General features: G+C 34.7%; 2 protein-coding genes across 2 annotated transcripts; both read right to left on the bottom strand.

Annotated features, from left to right (window-relative positions):
• Positions 1-11,554: 11,554 nt before the first annotated feature.
• On the bottom strand, positions 11,555-13,232 carry LOC130446678 (centromere protein S-like). The gene is made up of 4 exons (XM_056783059.1): positions 13,156-13,232; positions 12,906-13,063; positions 12,790-12,856; positions 11,555-11,680 (listed from the first exon to the last, which is right to left on the bottom strand). The coding sequence occupies exons 1-4, from the start codon at positions 13,168-13,170 to the stop codon at positions 11,591-11,593; spliced, it is 330 nt and encodes a 109-aa protein (XP_056639037.1). The 5' UTR covers positions 13,171-13,232; the 3' UTR covers positions 11,555-11,590.
• A 6,567-nt stretch (positions 13,233-19,799) lies between these two features.
• LOC130446881 (transcription factor HES-4-B-like) lies at positions 19,800-23,484 on the bottom strand. The gene is made up of 2 exons (XM_056783386.1): positions 23,308-23,484; positions 19,800-20,834 (listed from the first exon to the last, which is right to left on the bottom strand). Exons 1-2 carry the CDS (start codon positions 23,482-23,484, stop codon positions 19,800-19,802), a joined length of 1,212 nt encoding a protein of 403 aa, XP_056639364.1.
• Positions 23,485-25,176: the final 1,692 nt, after the last annotated feature.

The following is a 25,176-nucleotide window of genomic DNA, read 5'->3' as shown; positions in this document are numbered from 1 at the left end:
TATAAAATTATTCGTTATTAATATCTCTTCTTATCAAATCGACAATAGGTTTTTTGGGTTTAATAATGTATCTTTATCTTCTTAAAATTCAAATCATTTCCTTTTCGTAGTTGTTTTTGATATTTTAATGATGTTGTTAACAAACCAAGACCAATGTCTCTTTGTTTTTCTCTTTAATGAATCGAGGGTGGAAACTCTCGAAAATTAAATTTGCAGCCTTTTGATATACAAGATTTTTTTTATTTTTCAGTATTGTTTGTTAGCAAAAATCTAAAAAAAGCTGAACCTAGAATCACTCATTAGAAATTTATCGATATAAATACTTCTAGAGATATCTCATTATCAATATTTTGTCTTCACCTTATACTTTCAATAACAATGAAATAAACGGTCTAAAACTTCACCGACGCTAATGTCTATCCGTCTTCCAGCGGGCTCCAATGTAAACCATGATGAGACCCTCATTAAAATATGTAAATGCTACCCACAAACTAAATCATAAAGAACGTGAGGAATTTTACATTAACTTACTTTACCCCATTATTATATTTGCTTTCTTGTTAATGGTTCTTCATTCATCATTTACAATATTTATAATCAAGGCTTTAGTTACCTCCTCCCTTAAATATTAATTAAAATCAAATCTCTATTCATAAGATACAGGGAGAAAACGAAAACTATCCAATCCACCGTGTCTAAAACTGGAGGCAATCACATAAACAATAAAAAAAGATCACTTGGCGCCAGATATATAGAATACGGTGGATGCGAAAACAATTAGAATAGTTTATAACTTCTTTAATAAAATAATTTAATAATAAAAAGTTTAATTTCATCTCATTTAGAAAAACTATCAATATATTTATCTGAAGATTAAACAGTTAGAATACTTCAAATTATTATTCGTTTATTTGTATAAAAAAAATAAAGTGAAGCTATTAGGTCAGAACTATTTTCATTCGTCAACATTTATAGCAGAATTATTTACATCATACAATGTTGCCATTTTTTATAGGAGTGCGTTGCTCAGTTAGCCATTTAATAACTTTCACAATTGCAAATATTGTCCAGGTCAGCGCTGACATAACCTTGAGACATAAAAACAAAAGACAGAAGGCAAAGGCGGGCGATTACGGTGAATCTTCCAGCACGGATGTAAATTGGTTGTCAAGGTAATCCTTTTACTTGCATTTCAAAAAGGGTCTTTACTTCTTCTTCTCATGCCTTCTTCTCATTAAAGGTTGGCGACCACGTTTTTAAATGCGTCTCAAAAAAGGATTTTAAAGCCATAATCCAAAGGATTGAAAGGCTTGATGATGATGATGATGAGGTTAGAATGAAAATTTTTCAATAAGGCAGTTTCGCCTTCATATAATTACCATTTTTTGGATGGTAAACCTCTCTATTAACTTTTCATTTTTTCGTCAAAAAAATTAAGATCGCTAGTCACTAGCACGTAGCGCACTCCATTGGTTCATTAGGACAACTAATACGTTTAAAAATTTGACGTTAGTCGTTTCTAATAATGAATCTGCTGTTCAATATTCATCGACTTTTTGGAATTTGGCCCATTAGCGTTAATAATCCTGAAAATTTCTTCTACTCGTCATTCACGTTTTGATGCTGATATCAGTTAATTTCTGTTACCATCATTACGTAGGATTCATCATGAGGGAACAGATCCGGAGATCCAACGGTTCTGTGGTAGTTGGAATCTCGATTTCAGTCCATTGATGTATAATTTCTTCTTCATAATCATGTTCACTTTCATCGTCGCTAATGTGGTTGCAAATGGTACTAATACGACTCCCGCCTTTAAGCTACTGTCCGGATCAATCCTAGTACTACGACTCCCACGAAGTTAATTGCTTCAAATTCTGTATCTTCATTATAGTCACATTTGAATTGTATAATTTGGATCTTTCTAACTTCCTCTTTCTCTTCTCATTGAAGGTTGGCGACCACGTTTTTAACGGAGCCAGGATTTCTTCTTCTTGCCGATGCTTTTCCTTAACAGTAGGTATTTGTCGTTGTGTAAGTTGTGTCCCATATAAGATGTTTTTCATATCTTAATAATTATCAACAGCTTTCTTATGCGACCAATGCGTCTTAGTACTTCGTCGTTCGTGATTCTGCCGGTCCTGTCAGATATGTAACTTCGTCGGCGGCGCTTTCTTGAGAACTTACCTGCATTTTTATGTACGGACAGGGTATGGAAACTCACTGGTGTGAAAGGAGAAAATGAACCGTAGCGTCCTCTCTTGGCTTATGAGCACAACTAATAGGTGTATAGATTTGATGATTAGGTAACTAAGGGATGTCAAGCCAATCACAAAACAGCATTGACATTTGACATAATATAGTGAATGCTTAATTAATTTGGGGTGGATGTCTACCAAAAACAGCTTTTTAATCTCATTGTAGTAAAGAATGTAAAACTGTTTATTTACTGAATATTAACTAATGTACATTATCTTTATTTCGATATCACATATATACAAGGACAAGGTTGGTTAATTATATCAAAGTTTTACTTATTTTAGGTTTGCTCTTCATTCTGATGCCCAGTTAAGTTAAGTCTGTCTAACCCGGATCGGTTTTATGGACAACATGACAGGAAATTTGAAAATATGTCCAAAAAATGTCAGCTCTATATATTTAAAACAAAGTAGTAAAGGTTTGGGGTTAGTAAAAGGTGCGGTACCATCACGATCGTTTTGGTTGATACAACTCTATTCAAAGATTTGAATTTTAAGTATGCCGCAAAAAGCAGAATGGAAACTGTTGTTTCGTGTATGTTTAGTACTGCTCATGAACCAAGAGACGTCGCTGAAACAAGAACTCGAGTTGACTATCTATAGGATGTGGTTCCTCTATGGGTACGGAACCAATAGGTTTGGTTATTGGACATATTCACTATCGGCCACAAGTTTTCCCCCACCGCTTAGTTTGTGTGATACACAACAAATAAAAACAATACGATTTTATTTTCATGAACAAATCTATACATGAAAATATTGTCGTGACAAAACTACATTCTGTAGTAGTTACATAATAATACATAGTATTTGAATTTTTTATTCATCGATATAACTCCCTGCTGCTTCTATTATTTTGGTGCACAATTTTGGCATTCAATAAATATACGTCGTATATTTGGTTCTATTCTTTTTTCAGGATATTCCAAAGATGGCAAGTGGAGGTGAGACAATGTTTTCTACCTCACCTGTCCAAGTTGTCCCACAACTTATCACTTTCGGCACATTCTTTCTTCCCAATTCTTTCAAATACTCGTTGCACAGCTCCGAGGAATGCTTGGAATTTTTGTAATGCTGCAAGATGAATTTTCACCTACCTCCAAAACCTTCCGAAACCATCACCGAGTCTCCGCCGTGTTTTACGAGTTTAAACATGGCCTTAGTATCCGTTCTTCCCAAATACTCTTTTCTTAGACCCAAAAACCTTTTTTACTTTTATTCATTCCATGAAACTCTCCCCCATTCTTCATTCGTCCAATATTTATGATCTTAGGCTCACTACAACTCCTTAATTTGATTTTTAAGACATAAAAGTCAGCTTCTCTTAATCTTCTCTCATAACAGAAGTACTCACAGACAGATCCCGGCTATCTCTGGGTACAATACGTTTATCTTCAGAAGTTTTGGTTTTTCAAAGCCTCCCTAAAAGTTTTCTAAAAATATATCTTTGTCCAAAAACATACTTGCAAGTCTAACTGGGACTAAACTACAATCATAAACACCGAATAAATAATTTACGGTCAGAGAATAATGAACAAAACAGCCGATATTACGAGTTCTAACTTGATTTCGCAACTTTAAATGCCTATAACTCAGAAACGATAGGTAGTATGAGAAAATTTTTTATGTTTTATATCTTCCTTAAAAAGTTGAAAGAATTTTATATAATTAATGTTTAGGAACTATTAGATGAATGTTGTTTTAGAATAATAAACTAGTCAAAGTAAAATGTTTCCGATTTAAAATCTTGGCAACTAATTTACTTATAGGGATTAAATGCACTTTTAAATTCCGGTGACCAATTCACGTGTCGTATTAGTGGAGCAGGTAATTTTGGTGACCAGTTTACCACTACCACCTGGACATGGTATATCACAGGTTCTTAATAATTTAATTCGTTAATATTGATGCATATTGATATTTCACGTATTTCCATAAAACTAAATAAATAACGGGCATAATGGCCTACACAAACCGTTATATGAATATACACATTTTAGCATTTCTCGTTCCCCTTTTTAGTCATTAGAAGTAGTTAAAAAAATCGACGGACAAGCCACAAAACCGATAAGAAAAGTACATTATCTCTATAATATAATAAACGTGAATAGAATATTGGTAATATAGGGTGATTCATTAAGTATATCCGCTGTAAATATATTTGAAAATTGTCAATTTTAATTATATTTCTGTCAACCTCAATCAGTTTGTGGAATAAAGGAATAAATAAACTTGGATTATCTAATAAATAAAATTTTCGTGTCGTGGTGTTTGTAATTGAACTCCTCCGAAACGGCTTGACCGACACTAATTTTTCCTTTTTATTTTTCAGATAAAACTTTTTGTTTTTATTTTTTTATGATACAGCATTAAAAAATACATACAACCCCAAATTTTTAACCTTCTACAATCAACCCCTATTCTTTATTTGTTAATTATAAACTTTAATTTTTTTGGCAAGATTTTTATTTTGTCATGAACGTCAATCAAATATTATAATTATAGTTCGATGATTCTTTTTTTATAATTTCAATTTTCTTTTTGTATCGATCGTAGCAGTGACTGTTATACGTATGATTTTGATTTTTCTGTGCAACTCTCATATTAATTTTACCCTCATCGTGAATCTATCATTAAGTTCCAGTGCAATAGTTATTTATTAATAACCGAAAAGACAGTAGTTTGTACTCTTATGTCTATAAACACGTGTTGTGAGCTCCCGCTAACAACAGCAATTATCGTACCTGTACATATTGTACTTAACATTTTTTGTAAATAGTTTTAAATCAAAACAGAAATGTGTACGTGTTTAAAAATATACGTGTTTTCTTATTGTGAAAGATAAGTCAAATAATAAGCAGGAAAATACAGTATTAAGTCACTGTTTTTCACAAATAAGTATTTTAACTTGATTTATTTTTATGTTACATGTATAGTCAGAAATGCCAGCAACACCTAAAGGGACCGATTTGAATAGTAGAACAATCTTATGCATATAAGAGCACCAACATCAGACGAACAAACCAATGCAGATGTGCGTGCGAATACGGCACAATTACGTCAATAACAGTCACAAAAGGCACGAGATGAACGATATCAACAATTAGAACGAAGAGAAACGCGCAGTTTCATAGTAAACAGACGTAGAGGAATTGACCAACAACGCCAAAAAATTCCTCGAGCAATAACATTAGATTTATTTCTTCGACTAGCATTCCAGTATGAGCTTAATGTGGAATATTATGCTCATTTCAAAGTGGTTATTGGACAACTATGTGTGGCATATTCTCGCCCAATTGCTAACCTAACCTAACCTCGTAGTTTTTGGGACCATGCGTTACATTTGGGTCTACTGTCATGATATTTGTAAATTGATATGGACAATTGGTGTTTAAGATGATGGGCGGAAACATAAGACTCAGAGATCGCGTAGAAATCATCCATAATAAAGATATTAGTTATAAGTCACAGGTACTTCCAAAGTAGGGGAGTAATTATAGTAGTGGTAGTAGTGCTATTGAAGACAACCCATTCGACCTCTCTCATAAAGGACCTAGTCTAGCTTCCAACAATGATCGTATGAGACATAAAGATACAAGTGAGAAGAAGAGACGTCTTTCGATCTGAGAATAGCACAAACACATCGGATATACCATTTTCCAATAAAAAAAGCAGTTTCACACATGAGTACTTGTCCTATCAAACACAAACAGAAACAAGCCACCAATAATCAGCTCTAATGACGTAGAATCAATTTGGAATGTATCTCGGGCGGTATAAAATATATCCAGACTTCTGAAGTTTGTTAATACTAATCCTATAAACCTAAACACCATTTTTCTTGTAAAATTAAGTTGTATTTATTTTCGGTAAAAAACCATATAATTTTTTCCTTAATTTTCCAAGCCCATTCAATCTAAATATCTAATTATCTTTGTTAGATTCATCAGGATTCATAGATTTCTCATTGTATCCTTTGCATCAGAGTAAAAAAGGTAAAGCTATTGGGAGAACTACGTAAACGCGCAGACATTAAATTCCACAAAACGTGAAATTACCAATTTTCAATTAGAAACTTGTCCGTGATTGTTAATTGTGGACTGATATGTGTCAACCATTGACTTTTGACAGTTGACTGTTGACAAAACCAAGGATTTTTTAACAAAGAATAGGACAGTTTTCCTAAACAAATAAGTGAGACTATCTTCTGGTCACAAACCATACAAACCTCACTTTATAAGGTGAATGAAATGTGAATTTCTAAGCCCAACTTAAAAAATTGATGCGAAGCAATATATAAACTCAAAAGATTGAAGAAATATTTACTTAATTTAATATAATTATTGTTTTATAAATTTCACTAAAATGAAAAATTCCAAATGATGGATACACTCCATAGATAATATTAAAGATAAAGAGAGCGAGGTATCGCGATTTATTCAAGTGGTCCCGTACTGTTGGTAGGGAGATAAAAAACATACCATACCCATATATGTAATACTTTTATATGAACAGTTTCAATACGTGGAAGCTGTTCCGACTAAGGAAGACAGAATGATAACCCTTTCTCTATCCTCCGAGGCTCCAGCTCGGTTCTGCGCATTCTCAAGCATGCGCAGTATAAAGTGTCTCGAACGAGAGAGAAAATGAATATTCTTATATTTCTCTCTCTTCTATTCCGATTGAATCTGTATTATAAACAATATGCTACACACGTGCTGTAATTTGTGACGTAACATAATTAAATTAGTCGCTTTTCAATTACACAGTACTTAATCGAGCACATGGGTGCGAATACTTCAAACCCACGTTCCAAATTGTCGTTCTTAAGATCTGTGCGTCGAGCATAGTTGCTTTTGCCCCTCACACACCAAATAAATGTGTTGGATATACTCCAACAACCATGCCTAAGTTGGCAACATTGCAAAGTCGTTACAACATGGATGATGTTCGCGGGAAAAGTGGGCTCCATGAGCTTCAAAATTGTGCTTTTAACACAAACTGTGGAGTTGACGTTCTGTAGGCATTTATTTGAAATTCATTCATTTAGATTTACACTTGTGTTAGCTTAAAACACATGACATATTTTCAAATTTGACGCAAAACTTACCGAAGTTTGTTCCAATTGATTCTTGTATGTCAAACTCGTGAACGTCGAGTCCATAGGATTCGTGCACAAAGTGCTTAATAAATTGGAAACCAACTATGGTGTGGGGTTAATGAAACAAACCCACGAACACATCGGATTAGTCATATCATAAAATATAGAGTTCGGGAATTGTAAATTCTCAATGTATCACTCTGTATAGAAATGTATGTTATCAAAGAAATAACTTTAAATCTTAAAACCTGCGTTAATTTCTATTAGAAGTAAAAGTAATTGAATTTAGTTTATATAGAGTATGCACATACTTACCTCGCCACAATAATATAAATTTTGCATTCGTGATTATAAGTTTGTGAGTGGCTGCTTTTAACGTGTCATGTTCAATCGTAATTTATTACCTAGTTAGATTATATTGTAAAAAAATCGTCTTAATTGAACTAAATAATTATTATACTCAGTTTCCCTACACTCTATTGAAAACTTATCATTATCAAGCAGATGTCAACATATGAATATATAATACATCACTCAAGTCATGTGACTAACTAAGAAAAATAAATTTTTTGCCAAAAATCGTTTTTATTCATCAATGTAATTTCGTTCCAGAGCAATACAATCATTCCAACGCTTTTCTCACTTCTCGATGCAATGCTTGAAGAAGGATTGTCTTTTGCCTCAAAATAGGTTTCAGTTTCAGCAATTGCTTCTTCATTTAAGCTGAATTTCTCACCGGTGAGGATTTTTTTGAGATCAGCAAATAGCCAGTAGTCACTGGGGGCAAGATCTGAGCTTTACGGTGAATGATGAAGCAATTCGATCAATTTAATTATCGTTGCCATCAACTTGTGAATTGGTGCAATGTCTTGGCGAAACAGTGGTTCTTTCTTCGACATATGCCGTTTTTCCTTGATTTTTGCATTCAAATGATCCAACAACTCTATATACAGGGTGCGGCAGCATAACTTCCTTTTTTCAAAAGTTAATAAAACTTATTGTATGAATCAGAAAATTTTTATTCGTTTTTTATAATACAGGCACATACATAAAGTTTTGTTTTACTGAGTTTTGAAGATCAAATCAGTTAGGTGACGTCCCCCATTCTCCATACACTGAGTAAACCGATTTCTGGCGTTTGTCATGACTCTTGCCAGCATAGCAGGCGTTATGTTGGCAATTTCTTCCTGGATGTTCGTCTTCAAATCTTGTAGGGTCCTTGGACGGTTCACATACACACGGGATTTCAAAAAACCCCATAGGAAATAATCACAAGGGGTCAAATCGGGAGAGCGGGCTGGCCACTCCAAATCGCCCCTAATTGAGATAAGGCGCTCTGGGAAGTGTTCCCTCAAAACAGCCATCGATGTTCTTGAAGTGTGTGCCGTTGCTCCGTCTTGTTGGAACCAAGTGTCCCCTAAGTCCAACTCATCTAGCCGTGGGAAAAAAAATTCCTGTAACATGTTTACATACCGGTGCGAATTCACTGTCACTGTGACTTCATTTTCCTCAAAGAACCAGGGACCAATAATTCCACGTGAGTAAATTGCACACCACACTGTGACTTTAGGTGAATGCAAAGGCCGTTGATGCAATTGTCGAGGATTGGTATCAGCCCAGTAGCGCATGTTTTGTTTGTTTACGGATCCACACAAATGAAAATGGGCTTCATCACTAAAAAAAACAATAGCGTCCTCAGGAACGACTTCCAGAAAAACCTCACACGCGTTTTTCCGAGAATTGAAGTCACGTTCAGAAAGTTCCTGCACAATTGCCATCTTGTATGGATGAAAATGAAGATCATCATGAAGTATTCTCCTCACAGAACGATCGGAAAGTCCAAGGGCAGACGCATGTTTGCGCGCATATCGCCGTGGTGATCGCAACACTGAAGTTCTAACTAACTCAATGTTCTCCGGTGATCTAATGGGCCGAGGGACTCCAGTTCTTCGTCTTGTCACACTTGCAGTTTGTCTGAACGTAGTGACCCACGTAACAATTGATTTCCGGTCCGGGACAGGGGCCAAGGGGGCTAAATTAAAGCGATTCCGAAAGGCGCGCTGGGTTGCGATCACAGAACATCCGCTCGAAAAGTAAACCTCAACGGCAAACGCACGCTCCTCACTGTTCCAACGCATGATGGCGACTGAACTGTGCCGGGACAAAACTTTATAGTCCCCCCTCTCGAACGAGACCACTAGCACTCCGTTACGACATCTACCGACTAAATGGCGAACTTTTTAAAAAGGAAGTTATGCTGCCGCACCCTGTAGTATTTGCTATACTAAAGCCGTAACCTTCCCAGCTGATTATTGTGCCTTTGGACGTTTCGGACGTGGTTCACCTGCTTGGAGTGAAGTGTTGGATCCATGTTTCATCCATTGTCCCATATCGACACAGAAAATCTGATTTAGTACGTGTAAACATGGTCAAACACTGTTCTCAATCATCAACATGTTCTTGTTTCTGAACGACTGTGAGTAAACGCGACACCCACTTTGAAAAAAACTTTCTCATCTTCAAATTTTCATGCATAACTGTAAACACACCGCCTTCTGATATCTTCACAACCTCAGCTATCTCACGCAATTTCAATTCACGATTAGATATAGCCAATTTGTGGATTGATGTTTTCTGGAGTAACTACCTCAATGGGACGACCAGAACGTTTACCATCATCGGTGTCTGTATGACCACGTTTAAATTCAGCAAGCCAACAACAAATCGTTCTTTTCAATGGTGCAGAGTCTAGATAATAATTTTGAAGCAATTACTGAGCATGTACAGTATTTTTTTTTATCAAGAAGCAACGATAAATCAATACATGAAATTGTTTGTATCCATTTTTGAAAATAAAATTTAAAATTTCATATTGAATCTACAGAAACCTTTAATTTTTATGACTTTAGTATCGTGAATCAGTTTATAGTTTTTCTTTGTTCATAGACATTACTTCAGTTGTGGAATTGATTTAGATGGTTTCATAATTATGATTGAACGGTTTTATGTCTAGAGACCAAAAAATTAATAAACTTACAAAACCCAAATACACTATTAAAAATAATCAAAGAACATATTGTACAAGGACCGAAGCAACCCGTCAGCTGATTGCATTCATTTTCAATTGCAGATCGAGTTAACTGGTTCGAATGTACCGAATAAATATAACTGGTTGTTTAATAATTTTCGTCGTTCGATGAGAAAAATAAGATTTTTTGGTTTATTAATCAATATAACAGTTCGAAAAGAAAAATTTAAAGATTGGCTCAGGAGGAACCGCACAGGAAGAATATATAAGAAAAGAAATCGTGGAGGAACCAAGAGATAAAAAAATCTTAAAAGACATAGAAAATTTGAAAACACAAGGGTGCAAGAAGGAATGGGATTCCTGTAGAAATCATTAAATACCTAAATAAATAGAAGATGACCCGTGTGAAGAAGGTCCTTTGACGGTAATTACATTAAATTAATGACAAAAAGTGACCGGCGTCTAAAAGTAATAGTTATAAATATGCTTAAGCTTAGACTTTAGTTGAGTTTTCTGCATCCTCAAAGTTTTACCTAGAAGTAAATAAAACTGAGTAATTATCATTCTGTGTTTTCATTCCCTTCCTTTAAACTTATCAAAGCAATAGTAACAGTAGTAAAACAATGTCACGAGCCGGATCTGGCCCTTGGGCCGTAGTTCAGAGACCCCTGCTCCAATGTAACGTATTGTACAGTTATTCCGAAAAAAACGGGCGACCATTTGCTTTGTGCGCGAATTTTTTTGTGATTTCTTTGCATCAATCGACACAAGCTTTTTTGAGCGAATTCATTCTGTAGTGAAGTACGACCACGATTGAATTCAGAACACCAGCAAAACAGGATGGCTGGAGATGGTGCTTCAGCAACAAAAATGGAAGAGAGTTGATCTGCACACTGCTGTTGGTTTAATCCAGGTCGAAAGTCATAGAAAATCATCGCACGAAAATGTTCAAGATTTTATTCTATTTTTTGACCAAGATGAATGTTTCAAGTATCTGTAAACAACTCAAATAGCACTCGTGTGACAATATGTACATTCACCATTAAAATTGTCCAATTTTATTATGACAATGTAAAATTTGACATATTCCCATCAGTGTTGTCATATCTCAAAAATAAATAGCAGCTTTCGTTAAATATGAATAGGAAATCAAAATAAAACACATCAAAAAATAGAACATTTATTATTTGAAATAATTAAATATCACTTTCTCTTCCTTTTTGATGTCGTAGTTGGGTCTTCAGTCTGTTTTAAGGAATTTAAGACTTTCAATTTTGAATCTACCAGTTCAACCTATTAAAAAATAATTAATCCTCTAAATAAAATAATGATTGAAAAAGGCTGAAAAGGAAACAGATTTATAACTCCCAAAAATACTTTTTTCACAATACTTCGTAATATTCCTAATTTTCTAGCCCTAATCTATATTTTCAATTTCAAAAATTCAATGTCCAGCATATAAGGCTTCAAAGGTTATTATTAAAAAGGTTGTAAGCCATGTGAAGGGTATTTAAAATAAACTGAATATACCAAAGATCTTTGGGCACGTTTTAAATTTATTGTTTCCCCTAAATTGGTTTTGTTTGCAATTTCTGACAATTAATATAATTTATAATAAATGCTTCATTGCAATCATTCAAACGTGAGGTATAACACAAAAAAGTTGGTAAATGAATCAGTTAAATCAATGTTGGATAGGTTAGTCAGAATAATACCATGATCCAAGCTATCAAAAGCTTTGGAAAAATCTGTATAGATGACATCAACCTGACCACCGCTATCCAATTGTACTACAGTATACTGTATTAAGCACATTAAATTTGTAACCGTAGATCTACCAGGATAAAAACAAGCAGAGTTTCAAATACCTTAGAAAAGTTGGAAATAATTATGATGAGTCGATAATTCTAAATAACAACCTTATTATCTTTTTTAAAATAGGAAAAATTCGTTCACTTTTCCATATCAATGGAAAGGAGAGTGAAGAAATAGAGAGCTGTAGAAGGAAAATATAGTGAGATACATAAAAGCACAAAGACTCAACTGAGCTGGGTATATAATGAGAAGAAAACCAATTGAATTGATCAAAAGGATAATCCAATGGACCTCACTGTGGCCAAGGAAAAAAGGCAGGCCGACAAAGACTTGGAGAAACGAAATAGAAGAGGACACAAGATCACTTGAGAGAACTGGAGGACAAAATGCCAGAACCAAAAGGAATGGAAAATAATAATAAAAACAGGCAAGACAAATGATAAACTATAAAGAAAACAAAAATAGAAAATGGATTTTAAAGCTATAATCCAAAGGATTGAAAGACTTGATGATGATGACATATTTTACTATCTTATATCAGTAGATACAATATTTTATATAGAATAACAATTTTGAGGTTTACTTACCAAAGACTTATTATTCCTGACTAATAATTTCACATCATCTGTTGTAATAGTTGATCTCTTAGCATGCCTAAAACAAACCTTCATAGATAAAGTTATAATAGTAAATTTAAAAATACTTTTGAAAAGATTCTAAATCTTTTCCGTATGAAATAATTTTTTTATACACCAATTCTGATATAAGATCTATTGAATTATTATCGAATTCTACTTCATATTTGCCTCCGATTTTATTAGCTATTTCCTTTGTGGTGTTATAAATAGTTTGTCTTGTCTTCTGAAATGAAAAACACATTTAAAAAGGTTTACTAGCTCCATTGTATACATTTTATTTATAGATTCATATATTAGTATCAAAAATGTACTTACTTGTTCATTTGACATTTCTAAAGTCCAAAATTTTCTCAATTTTGATTAAAAATGTTATTTGTTGTTTGAGGTTATGTATTTCGAAGCAAATCTTATAAAATGTTAACTGAATTTACAGCGCCATCATTGGATACAAAAAAAATATAATAAGAAGATACCTGTACGATTCAATTGAATTTTATTGATTCTCGCAGAAGATGTCACTATAAGTATATAAATAGCATTGTCTAAATAATAATTTTGTTTATAAAAAATACGATATTAAATATAATTTTTTATTTATTCCGTTTCAGAAATCATTCAAAAGGAATCAAAGACAATGATTATTCGGATTTAATAAACGAAGACGAAGTTTCTTAGTTTGAAAATATCGTAAATTCAATCTCAGTATAAACTTGCTAAAATTTTTATGATAAAATACAGAGACATCTATAACATAAAAACTTCAGCAAATTTTGGAATCTTCAAAATTACGCCATAGTTTTATATCGGCGACACTTTCCAGACACTTTTTTTTTCAGACATTCTTTTTAACATTTTAAACCCATAGAGCTTTTGATTAGTATAGTACGAGTATTGCACCAAAAGTAAGGCTTAAATATTTTTTAAATTAGAAAACATTGTTGAAGGCGGTACCTACAGCTTTTGTATACGAAGGAGACATTTGCCAACCGATGAGGCTAGGTTGTCAGAGATGTACCGGGGATGGAGCATAACAGTCCAGACAAATTTGATGAACGACGTAGGTCCAAGCGTTGTCATGAAGAAGCATCACCATAAACTTCATATCTTACGGGCACCAAACGAACACTGAGTGATTAAGCGAATCGTGGACGGGTAGCTCATTGGGAACCATACTTTTGGTACAACCCTCGTATATGGGCAATAAAAATAGGTTTCTGAATAGTTTTGTAGTTAAAAATAGTAACAAAAACCAAATTCAGTAAGAAAATAGATTTTATTTTATAATATTTAATACATTCAACCTATCGTTCGCCTTTAAAAATTCTTACATAAATTTCAATCTAACAAATCATTCATAATTAAAGCTTGAATTGAGCGTATATGATATTTCAGTCATGTATATATTTACAGTTGATAATAATACCTTAATAAGTAGATAATACATAGTAGACAAAAAGTCATATCTTTAATCAATTTATCGTATAATAAACTCCGCCAAAAAAGGCAACATCGCTAACAAAATCAGACTTAGAATTTTTTTATTGTTACACTACCAGACACAAACAAATATACAGAAAACGAGGCAAGAGAAATATAGTTTGATTTCAAAAAAAAAATAGTATAAAAAAAACGTTAAATCTGCTTATTAGCGTTTGTTCTGCACAAATCGAGAGTACACAGTTTGTGTATTATTGTACAATTTTCGATTTAATATTGACTGTGGAAAAGCTTGTAAACAGAAATTTAAATTGTAATTATCGGTCTACTGTGTCCCAAGATATAGAGGACCCTAAAATATGATAGTGGGTCAATGGAGGGTCGACCGTCTGCAACTACACTTACCGAAAATAGATTTTTGAGACTACGGGCTTTATCTATGTAAGGGTAAGATCGGAGAATAACTTTTAAAGAAATGGTAGAATTAAAGCCAGAGTAAATGACACTGCTCCTCAACTGACCAGAGAACATCGCGCAGTTAGGTTAACAAGCGAATTGAAATGTTCAGGATTGAGGTAATGTTCTCTTCAAGGAAGAATGCAGATTTTATTTAAGTACTGTATATCGGAGAATACATATTTATAGAAGAAACAGTAAGAGGTATTTTACTTGCAGCATGATTTCGTAGGAAAGTCTATCATATTGTGAGTTGGAATACATGTTGTTCCTCATTCTCGTTTAATAGTCAATCACTTTGTGTTAATACATGATAATACATGTCCTCATGTCGCTGGAATAGTACACCGAGGTCCTATTCCATGCACAAAGTATTCAGGCTAAATTTTGGCCTGCTTTAAGCACTTGGTTCAAAGTAAACGTGCCAGTGCATCTCTATACTCCTTTATGAGTTAATCCCAATATCAAGACTGCAAAAATTTTAATATTGCAGCTGGAATAACCGCGGTTGCTGGCACTACACTTGCCTCGTTCTCATTCCAAATACGGGGCCTTGGATGAGTCCCGTATCGTTTATTTACACACCTGCCGCCTTCCTTGGATTTGCTAACCGTTTTTCAGGCTCCATCTACAGATTCAAACCATCGATAATCTATCTATACCTGAACGACCAATACCTGTCTCAGCAAATTTCAATTCTTAATGTCCAAATAGCATACAATCAAATTAATCCTCCCCAATATGCCTGACTTTGGGAAAAACCAAAAACCTTCTACTTGATATTTGTTCCGTACTTATACGAATTCAGGCGAGGCGTTTGGAATAGTGAAGATCATTCTGTCTGGAGATCGTGAAGAGATCAGATTTCGAACGCCGAGACCTTTTTATGTATTATAGTAAGTTTAAGATATTGAGCGATACTTTTTTGGCGGAGTGTAATATGTTAATATTAGGATCACTGATATCTCTCCATCATAGCTAATAGTCAATTTTTATAATTAATCTAACATAATAAACTAATTAAATAAGTGGAAAAAAATCAAAATTTTTCCAATAGTGAATGTTTGAGCTTCATGGCCCTGATAATGAAAAAAGGATTTCTTTGAAAAGTCTCATGGATAACAAAAATTTACATCGATGATAATGAAAAAGCATATCAATGTTAGTTTTCTATTTGGAATTTATCAATTCAGAGTTGAATAAAATGTTCGATTATTATAAAAGATAAATAAAATGAAAAATAAAGTTCTCCAAATTGGCTCTGTCATTAGTATTGTCAAATCTTTCTTTGATAGATATTATTCTTTGGATGATTATGTTAAAATATGATAACATTTTTACAGTGACGTTACTTTTTCATGAAAAAATGAAACTTTCTTACAAGTCTAATTTGAAGAAAGGGGAAAACAAATAAAATTCCTATATAATCGATTGACTAGTGGATAGTTCAACTCTGAACTACTTCCGGAATGGTTTCAAACAATGATTTCACAATAATTTAATAACCTTGATAGCCCCAAACGTTCGATATGCGATAACAGTGAATGTAATACAAAATTGTAAGCTGAAAATACTAAATTTGCAGAAGAAACTTCATCGAGAAAAATCTTGTAAACTTCTTCAAAAAGACCCAATAACGAATTTCCGAGAAATGGAGATGTAGATTCCTATGGATATGGAACTTAAACTTCTGGTTATAGTGGTCGGGAAAAACGTGCCTTGGTAGCTAATTCCACAGGCACTCCTCCAAAGAAAGGAGTTCCGATAAATTGACGTTCTGAGCGTCTTCAGGCGAGCTGTATAGTGTCGAGTAGGTCTTTCAGATACTACTCTAGTTAGGATTATGTTTGACAGCTTGGAAGAGCATCTGCCGTGGTAGTATCGATAAAACAAAGTCAGATCAGCTACCTTTTTTCTATGTTCTTAGTTGTCCAGGATTTTGGTCAACTCTGAGTCGCCTAGAAGTCGAATTGCTCTTTTCTGTATTAAGTCGAACATCCTCGGGATATGCTTGAAAGCCGAGCTCCACATATGCGAGCAATACTCCGAAGTTGGACGAATCTGAGCCTTGCAGAGGATTAGAAGCTGTTGCGGAGTGTACAACTTATTGGTGTTAAAGGAGGGCTCCAAGTTTTTATGCATCTGTCTTAGCTAATTGAGCTACGTGACCATGCCAGGACATATTGCTCCCAGCCTTAACATCCAACAAGCGAATTTGCTGTGATGGTATTATTTTATGTCCAAACAGGACTAAATCCTGAGCTACAGTTGCAAATACATCAGCCTGGGTCTTGGCAGCATTAAATCAGATTGCTTCCACCCCACTCTACAATATTTTCAGAATCGGTATTGATGTGATTTGTTGTTCCCTACGGATTTAGGTGATAGAAGAGTTTATTGACTGATTTGAACGACGCTATCGTCGACGGGTTTGTAGTTTTGTCGAGTTGATGACAAGATGCATCTTTCGGGAACATCATAATTAACAAATAGTGGTTGTAAGTACCACCTGCGAGTTAGCTTGAACTGTACAAAGTTTCACAACAATGTGATAACGGATCGCCATAATGTATTTGGGATTCCAAAAGTGTAATCTTCAATGATTCTTGATAAAAATGGGAAAAGCTAACCGGATACTATTATATGGATACATTTTGATGCAGAACTTAATGTACCTGCCATTCGTTCACTATTAGCTTTGTTCGCGGTAGAGAACCGGGTCTATAGGCTCAATGTGTGGTAAAAGAGCCGTCAACATCGACTCTTTGTCGTGCCCAACAAATAAACATCTCACGAACATCACTGATGCGAATTTTGAAGAAAGATTTTAATTTACAAGCTTACAAGGTTCAATTGATAACGGACTTCTTGTGGCCAGAAACTGAGGATATGGCCCTGGACGATATGTGGTTTCACCAGGATGGTGCCACTTGTCATACAGCCAACGAAATAATGGCTCTTTTGCGCGAGAAATTCAATGATCGTATTATCTCACGTCGTGGCGATGTTAATTGGCCACCACGATCATGTGATTTGACACCGTTGGACTTCTTTCTTTGGGGATATTTGAAAGAAAAAGTGTACGTCAATAACCCAAGAACAATGAGATGAGATGAGATGATAATTCGACATATTTACGACATTTAATCTCAATTATGTCTCAGAGTTATTGAAAATATCGGATAGATGTATGCCACCGAAGCCGTGGCGAGCATTTGGCTGATATTTTGTTTCGCACATAATTGTCATAGATCCATAGATCATTATAAAAAATGTTAAGATAATTCTATGAAAATTTTTTGTTTTATTTACAATTTACAAAGCAAATCGTCAACAATAACTTCAATCTTGCGATGGAAAATATCACAATGCATATTAATGTCAAGCTAGGCTAGGCTAGGCGCTCATAAATAGTTTGTGGCTCAAAACTTATTATGGTCAAAACATGGGCATTCGAAACGTTTGAATTAGATCCATGTTTGGAAAACTCATTTTTCGTGCAAGTTGTAAGTACCATATAATTCTATGAATTTATCTGGATTTTTACAATAAATTTCAGATACTAGCGAAAAATATCAATATCACAGCCACAAATTAGAGAGAGTATATATAAAAGCTCGATATAAAAACTGTGTTTTGTATTCCTAATTTCTACCTCGGGCGCATTCGAATTGGATGAAAATTCCAACTTTTAATTTCCTCAACACATTGAAAATATTTCGTTTCGTCAATATATGAACAATATCTAGTATATGATGATATAATTATGCAGTAAACAATTCTAACAAATAAAAACGAAATTAATCAGCTAGATTATTGGTACCTAAAACCAAAATCTACAAAATAAAACCCAAGAAAACTTTTTATTTTTATTACTTCGGTTCAGTTGGCAGCACTAGCATTATGACTTCATTTGTAAACTACATTTGGGGATGCTATAGGCTAAATTTTTTTTTAAAGAAAACATTGTTTATTGTTATTAATTTTAAATCGTTTACACCTCTTTCCAAGACATTACTCCAGTTTTAGTATTTCTAAGTTGAAGTTTCCTATATAACGTTTGCTCGGACTTCATCGAATGTCTTGAAGTTTTATTTTAACTTGGGGTAGAGATAATAATCGCTGGGGGCTCTGTACAGGCTGTACGTAGGATGGGACATGAATAACAGGCTGTACGTAGGATGGGACATGAATATCCACTCAAATTTATTAAAAATTTCCCGTGTTTGACGAGCGACGTGGGGTCAAATGTCGTCCTCTCCAGTAATTCCGAATTATTTTCATAATATCTATCTAGGTGTTAATTGTCGCGACAGGTTGCAAGAAATCGATAATGAATATCTTTTTCCGAGTCATAATCTGCCGACTGCGTTTGATTGAATTCCTTCGATGGCGGTGAACCACAGTGATGCTACTGACGATATTTCGGAATGCTCACGTTTCATATAACAACTTTTCCTTGTCAAGGCGTCAGTCAGAAGCCGTCTGAGCTAACGTGCACTCACCTTTCCGTAACTCAACGTTTCTATTAAAGTTCTTTCAATTGTGCCATGAGAAGCTTCAAGAATGTGTTTAACAAGTTCACGAACAGCGACCCTCCGATCTTTGAGCAGTTCGTTGTTGATGTTCTAGACAATCGAATCCGCTACCGGCGGTCTTCTAATCTGTACTTCATCGTGACTTCCACGCAACCTTCAGGAAAAGCCCTGCACCATTTGCAAACGTGCTAAGTGAACATGCACAAGTTTATGCACTTTTCACCATAAACTTCCTCGGAATGAGATGAAAACACACTTTACCAATGAAGATGAATCTCCATTCGCTTCAAGCAGATGTCCGTTCGCAGTTTCTATGATTCAGTTTATTGATAAGATGAATTAAAGTATTAGATATTGTAGGTTACTTAAACAAAAATAATTTAAGAAAAAATTAAATTACTTCTATCCAATTCGAACGCGTTTACAGTTGATTATTGCAAATAAACCAAATCTTATTTATAAAATCAAGACACGAAATTATGTAACACTACATGTTTTCCTATTGTAAATTCTTAAATGAAATCTATATCACCAAGGTCTCCACATGTCATTAGCTGAATCGGATGATTCTTTAGAAATAGGTGATTCCTGCTTTATTTTTTTACCATCATCATCGCAAAAACTAGACGATGGTTTACAATCTGGAGTTAATAACTGAGTTTTAACTATTTTTGGAGCAGGCGGGTGAAAGAAACCATCATTTACCATGGTTAGTAATCCGTGTGATTCTGGACACTTCCTTTTTACTCCTCTCGTTATATTTTCTTCGAAATGTGCTGAATCTTCCCTCGTTTGTGCTTGTTTATATCTTTCAGCTTGATTAGTAATTATGCAGAGAGGTTCTCCGATTTTTTTAGGAAAATCTAATCTTTTGTTGATTGGGAACTTTAGCGACTTAACTTCCATTGAAGGAGCGGCCGTTGATGTTATTTGGGGAACTTGATGATCTTCATTGTAGTGTTTAGTGGATACAACCGGTCTAAAACCTTGTGGTGATCGGCTACGCGTTATCAATTCATCTTGAATAACAGGACTGACGGGAGGACTTAAGGGTTTTGACGCGTCGGCGGTTGAAGAGGGTATCACAGTTGCGAAAGCGCTTGGTCTTTGATTTGTCGGAAAAAAATTGATGTTTCTGGAATTTGGAACCAGCAACGCCAATTCTCCACTCGGTAATCTACTCGGTATTAACTGTATACCTTGAGGAATCTGTATACGAGGATTATTGTTTTGATCTCCCGTATTGGATCCAATTTGAGATGTAGACGATCCAGATACAAACGAAACGTTACCAAAAGAAAATTGCGCCACTTGTTCTATGCCTCCTATACATTTTTGGAGGTGATTTACTACTCTTAATTTCATAGAGTTGTCGACGCTGTCACTTTGGTTCATATATCTATCTATTTCAGCTGCGCACTCGTTGAAACCTGTCTTGAATTTTCTTAAAACAGTGGGATCTGAAGCCATCGCCATAGCTAGTTGTTGACGTTGAACGTTTTGGAGGTGCTTTACGGCCATTTCCAGGATATCTGCTTTTTCGAGTTTCGTGTGACGTGAAGGCTGGAAAAAATGGAAACTAGATTAAAATTTGGAATTTATTGATAGCAAAAACATTTAACTTAAATAAGACAATTCTACCTTTTTGTTTAAATTAGATTATATTGTTTAGTGAGTCGTTTTGATGTTTCACACGTTCTGCACCTATGCGCAAAAAGATATTTTGTACCCTCATTGTTCTGCTTCCGAAATATATGGACTCCTACTAAAGGATGCTATTTTCTGGAGTTTTATATAGCATTTGCAAAGGTATTAGCACTACTCTTTCAAAATACCCAAGCTTTTTGCTCAAATGAGCGAAATATTTGCTCTGCTATCCCTTTAGCTTGCTCGCAGATTATGCAGTTGTCGTCCTCTACAATTTAATTTTTTGTGTGACATCTGATGAAGCCACAGTAGTCCAAAATATGTAGTCGTTACCCTTTTTGGTAAGGCTATCTGCTTCCTTGGAAACTCTGTCCATCAAGTCAGCATTTGATCCATTGGTTCGTCACTTCTTTCTAGCTTTATCGATTCTAGAATCCTTAACTGACTTTTCAAATAGTTTCTAATTTGTGTAGAAAATAAGCATAACAGGGTAAACCCTATTACACTCGAGTAGTTCCAGTGGTACCTGCCGTGTGGAGATGCCTGTAGATATTGATTTTGAACTTCTGTTCGGGAGAGACGTGCCTTGGTAGTTTGCACTTCTTGCACGCCCGATAAATAGATATTCTTAGCGTCTGCAGGCTAACTCGGTGTTCATAAGCCAAGACTGCCTGTCGACTAGTTCTTGAGAAAACTGCTCCAGGCGGGATTTTGTTAGACAGCTCTGAGCTCTAAGCTGTCTGAGTTTCTGGTAAAAATTGGATCGACTTTAAGTCGAATTGCTCTGTTCTGGGCCTTGTAAAGGATTAGAAGCTGTTACCGAGAATATAGAAGTCTAGTCTTAAAGAGAGCTCCAAGTGTTGGTGAAGATGCCTTAGCTAATAGGCAACAGGACTATACAAGAACATATTGCCTAACCTCAGGACCCAACAAGCGAATTTGCGGAAATAGTGATATTTTATGCCCAGGCAGAACCAAATCCTGAGCTGCAGTTCCAGTCTTCTTTGTTACAACAACAGCTTGGATCTTTCTTGCAATCAGATTGCTTCCACCTCATTCCAGAAGATTATCAAGATCAGTATCAGCGAACTTATAGATCGTAGATGTACAAGAGGAAGAGAGTAAGTGACGAGATGCATCCCTGGGGAAGACCAGCGTTGACCTCAACGTGAGGTCTCTCCATCGATAACGACCTGGATGGATCGGTCTTTGAGAAAACTATTAAGCTAGTCGATAAGTGAGGACCACAAACCGTACAATCTGTATTTCTTTAGAACGTTGGCATGCCAAAGTCTGTCAAAAGATTTCGATATATCCAGTGGGATTCCTCTGAATTCCCCATATTTCTGTATATCTTCAATTCATACGTAAGTAACATAGGCCAGGAGATCCCTGGTTGATATATGTTTACGAAAGCTATATTAATGGTCGCTGATGATGATCTCAAGATTTGCTGATTAACAACTAACTCCTTCTTCTTCTCCTTGGCAATGACTGAGACTAAAGCAATTGGACGATAGTTATTGGGAACCGTATTCTTTCCTTTCTTCTTCTGGTATAGATTGAACCTGAACAATTTTCCAGTCTGCAGGAAGGCGACCTATTTTATAGAGTTTGCGTAGTTTTGGGTATACAGCTTTTGATTGCTAATGTCCCAAACCGTCTCTGGCAATGAAGTAATGGGATTGATTCTGTAAAAATTATTCTTAATCACGAGCCGGGTGGTGTAATTTTATTCAGGCGGTATATCATATTTACGTAATTTATTTGTTTATACATTAATTATTCACTAACACTTAACTTATATCAAATTTATTTATACACTTAACATTTATATCAATTACATCCTTTACTTCACTTTTGTATTTTCTTGTCACTCAATGTATTCACTTCGGCATCAGGTTGTTGATTGACTTACGGCTGTTACACTTTCGCTTTATATATTAAAACACTCTTCTGGAACTTTCGAATTCTCGAAAACTCCGTAAAGAAACAAAGAGATCTTCGTAGAAAATTTTCTTGCAGAGTGTTGTATATCTACGTGAAAATTATGTAACAGCCACTGAACATCCACCCTATTCACCAGATTTAGTGACTTCTGGTTATTTATTGATTTGAGGAATGAGATAGATAAAGCAATTCATCGGATTTTCGAGAGCATACCAAAAGATTACTTTGAACATAAATAAAATCGATTTCCTAGTAAAAATCAGTAAATGTTACTACGGTAGTGAACTTTTGAAAAAGTAAAAGCTGTATAAAGGAAAAAGTAAAGATAAAGTAGAGTAAATAAAGCTTATGAAGGAAACATTCTTTATTTATTCCTCATCTTTGCCTCAAATTTTATCTAGGTCTAGTAACATCTAACATATCAAATGATATAACTTACATCTTTATTCATAGCTTCCAAAATTAGAGTTTTGATTTCATTAAGACAATGATTTATTCTTGCTCTTCTTCTTTTTTCCATAATAGGCTTATGAGTTTTTCTTAATTCTGCCTTAGACATTGTTGATTGTGGCTCTTGTGATCTGTTGTAATCAATTTCGTCTTCACTAATTGGCATATTGGAATATATTTACAAATATAACTAAAAAAATAATAATAATTCATTGCGAAGTTCATATTATTTACAAAATGAGTTTAAAAGTTTAAAATAGTGTTTAAATTTTTAACAGTATTCGAAAGGATATAAATTATTGATTATAATGAATTATTCGCTGCTAGCATCTGATATTCATCATCTTCCAGGAAGAATTGGGATACGGCCATCCATTCCATTAGTCAGGATGTTTTGAAAGCAATATTTTCTACGTCATTGACTGAAAGCTCACCTGAGAATGACATAGAAAACTCACGGACTAAGGAAAGAAGAAAAAGATGATGGTTTGAGTTTCAGTCATCGAAGGTGACAATATACTTGCCAATACAAAAATATGAAAGACTACTGAAGTCTCACTGGCATTGGAAAGTGAACTTAGAAGAAAGAGTTTAAAAAGAGACCCAAAAAAATCAGGGCAATGTTATAAGTTAAGAGAAGATCCACAACATACTTTTGACAGTTTTTGTTATATTTGTGTTCAAAAGGCATCTACTCCATAAGTTAAGAAGGACTATAGTTTATATTAAAATTAGAATATTAAATACCACAGCACATATAAATTGTCTCACTTATTATATAAAATTGACGTCTTGATATCTAGTAATATACTACCGGTCAAAAGTTTTTGCACTGCTTTCTGACCTCTCCGTCCAATTTATCTCAAAACAACTCAATTAATTTGAGGTCTGGTGACTACGACGACAAAATCATTACTTTCACCACATCCTTCCTCCCAATTAGTTCAAATACTGTTTGCCCAGCTTCAAGAAATGTTTAGGTTCGTTTTCATACTGGACGATAAATTTTCAGGCTAGAACGTACTACTTTTTCCTTTGATAATCCGTCATTCTTCAAAATTCCTTCAATGTTTACCAGGTCTATAATCGCCCTTCTTTCAAAACATCCACGAACCATCACCGAGCCTCCACCTTGTTTTATAGTCGGGATTGCAAATAGATCTAGCATCCGTTATTCCTTTGACCTGCACACAAACACTCTTCTTTCAAATCCAAAAACCTCAAACTTTGACTCATCGTTCCATAAAACTCTCTCCCTCTCTTCATAAGTCCAATACTTAGTTTCTTCAGCCCGCTGTTACCTCTTAATTTTATTTTGACGTCTTAAGGGAGACCACCCTTCCAAAAAGGCCAATATCTCTTTCACTGTAGAAGTACTTGAAGGAAAATTCATTGATCTCGGTTGCTATCTCTGAGTCCTTCAGTCGTCGATCACGTTTACTGATACATATCCATATTTATCTTCAACGGTGTTGGTTTTTCGAGGCCGGCCTGAACGATTTCGTAATTTTTCATGTTGTAGTCTACAGTACATAAAAGTATGTCTTGGTCTTATAGGTCTAGCTGGGACTAAACTACAATCATAAACACTGAAGAAATAGTTCATAGTTGAAGAATAATAAACAAATCAGCCAATACTTGTCTCACTCATAGACAAAATATAAACATGGGCTTGATAAAGTAATGACCTTCGCTTGACAAAGTGAAAAAGAAATTAGTTAGAGTATATTATTTTGAAATTTGATTATTGTATTATGAGGTGGTCAAAAGCACCGGTAGTGTATATAATAGACTGGCTCTTAATCAACCTATAATATGGTACAGAGCAATGAATTACTGTGATGATTACTACTGTTGT

This window comes from Diorhabda sublineata, chromosome 7 (assembly GCF_026230105.1).
Source record: "Diorhabda sublineata isolate icDioSubl1.1 chromosome 7, icDioSubl1.1, whole genome shotgun sequence".
Classification (NCBI taxonomy): domain Eukaryota; kingdom Metazoa; phylum Arthropoda; class Insecta; order Coleoptera; family Chrysomelidae; genus Diorhabda; species Diorhabda sublineata.
The sequence above is the reverse complement of the archived record's forward strand: the minus strand, read 5'-3'. Positions and strand labels throughout refer to the sequence as shown.

Bases quoted from the DNA above. Each gene is read 5' to 3' on its own strand.
- LOC130446678 (XM_056783059.1), bottom strand. The intron at 12,857-12,905 runs GTATTTTTAAAT...GGTTTGTTTTAG, and splicing joins GATTTAGAATCTTTTCAAAA to GCATGCTAAGAGATCAACTA. The intron at 11,681-12,789 runs GTAAGTAAACCT...ATTTTTTAATAG, and splicing joins TCAGGAATAATAAGTCTTTG to GTTGAACTGGTAGATTCAAA.
- LOC130446881 (XM_056783386.1), bottom strand. From the start codon at position 23,484: ATGCCAATTAGTGAAGACGAAATTGATTACAACAGATCACAAGAGCCA. The intron at 20,835-23,307 runs GTAAGTTATATC...CATTTTTTCCAG, and splicing joins TGGAAGCTATGAATAAAGAT to CCTTCACGTCACACGAAACT.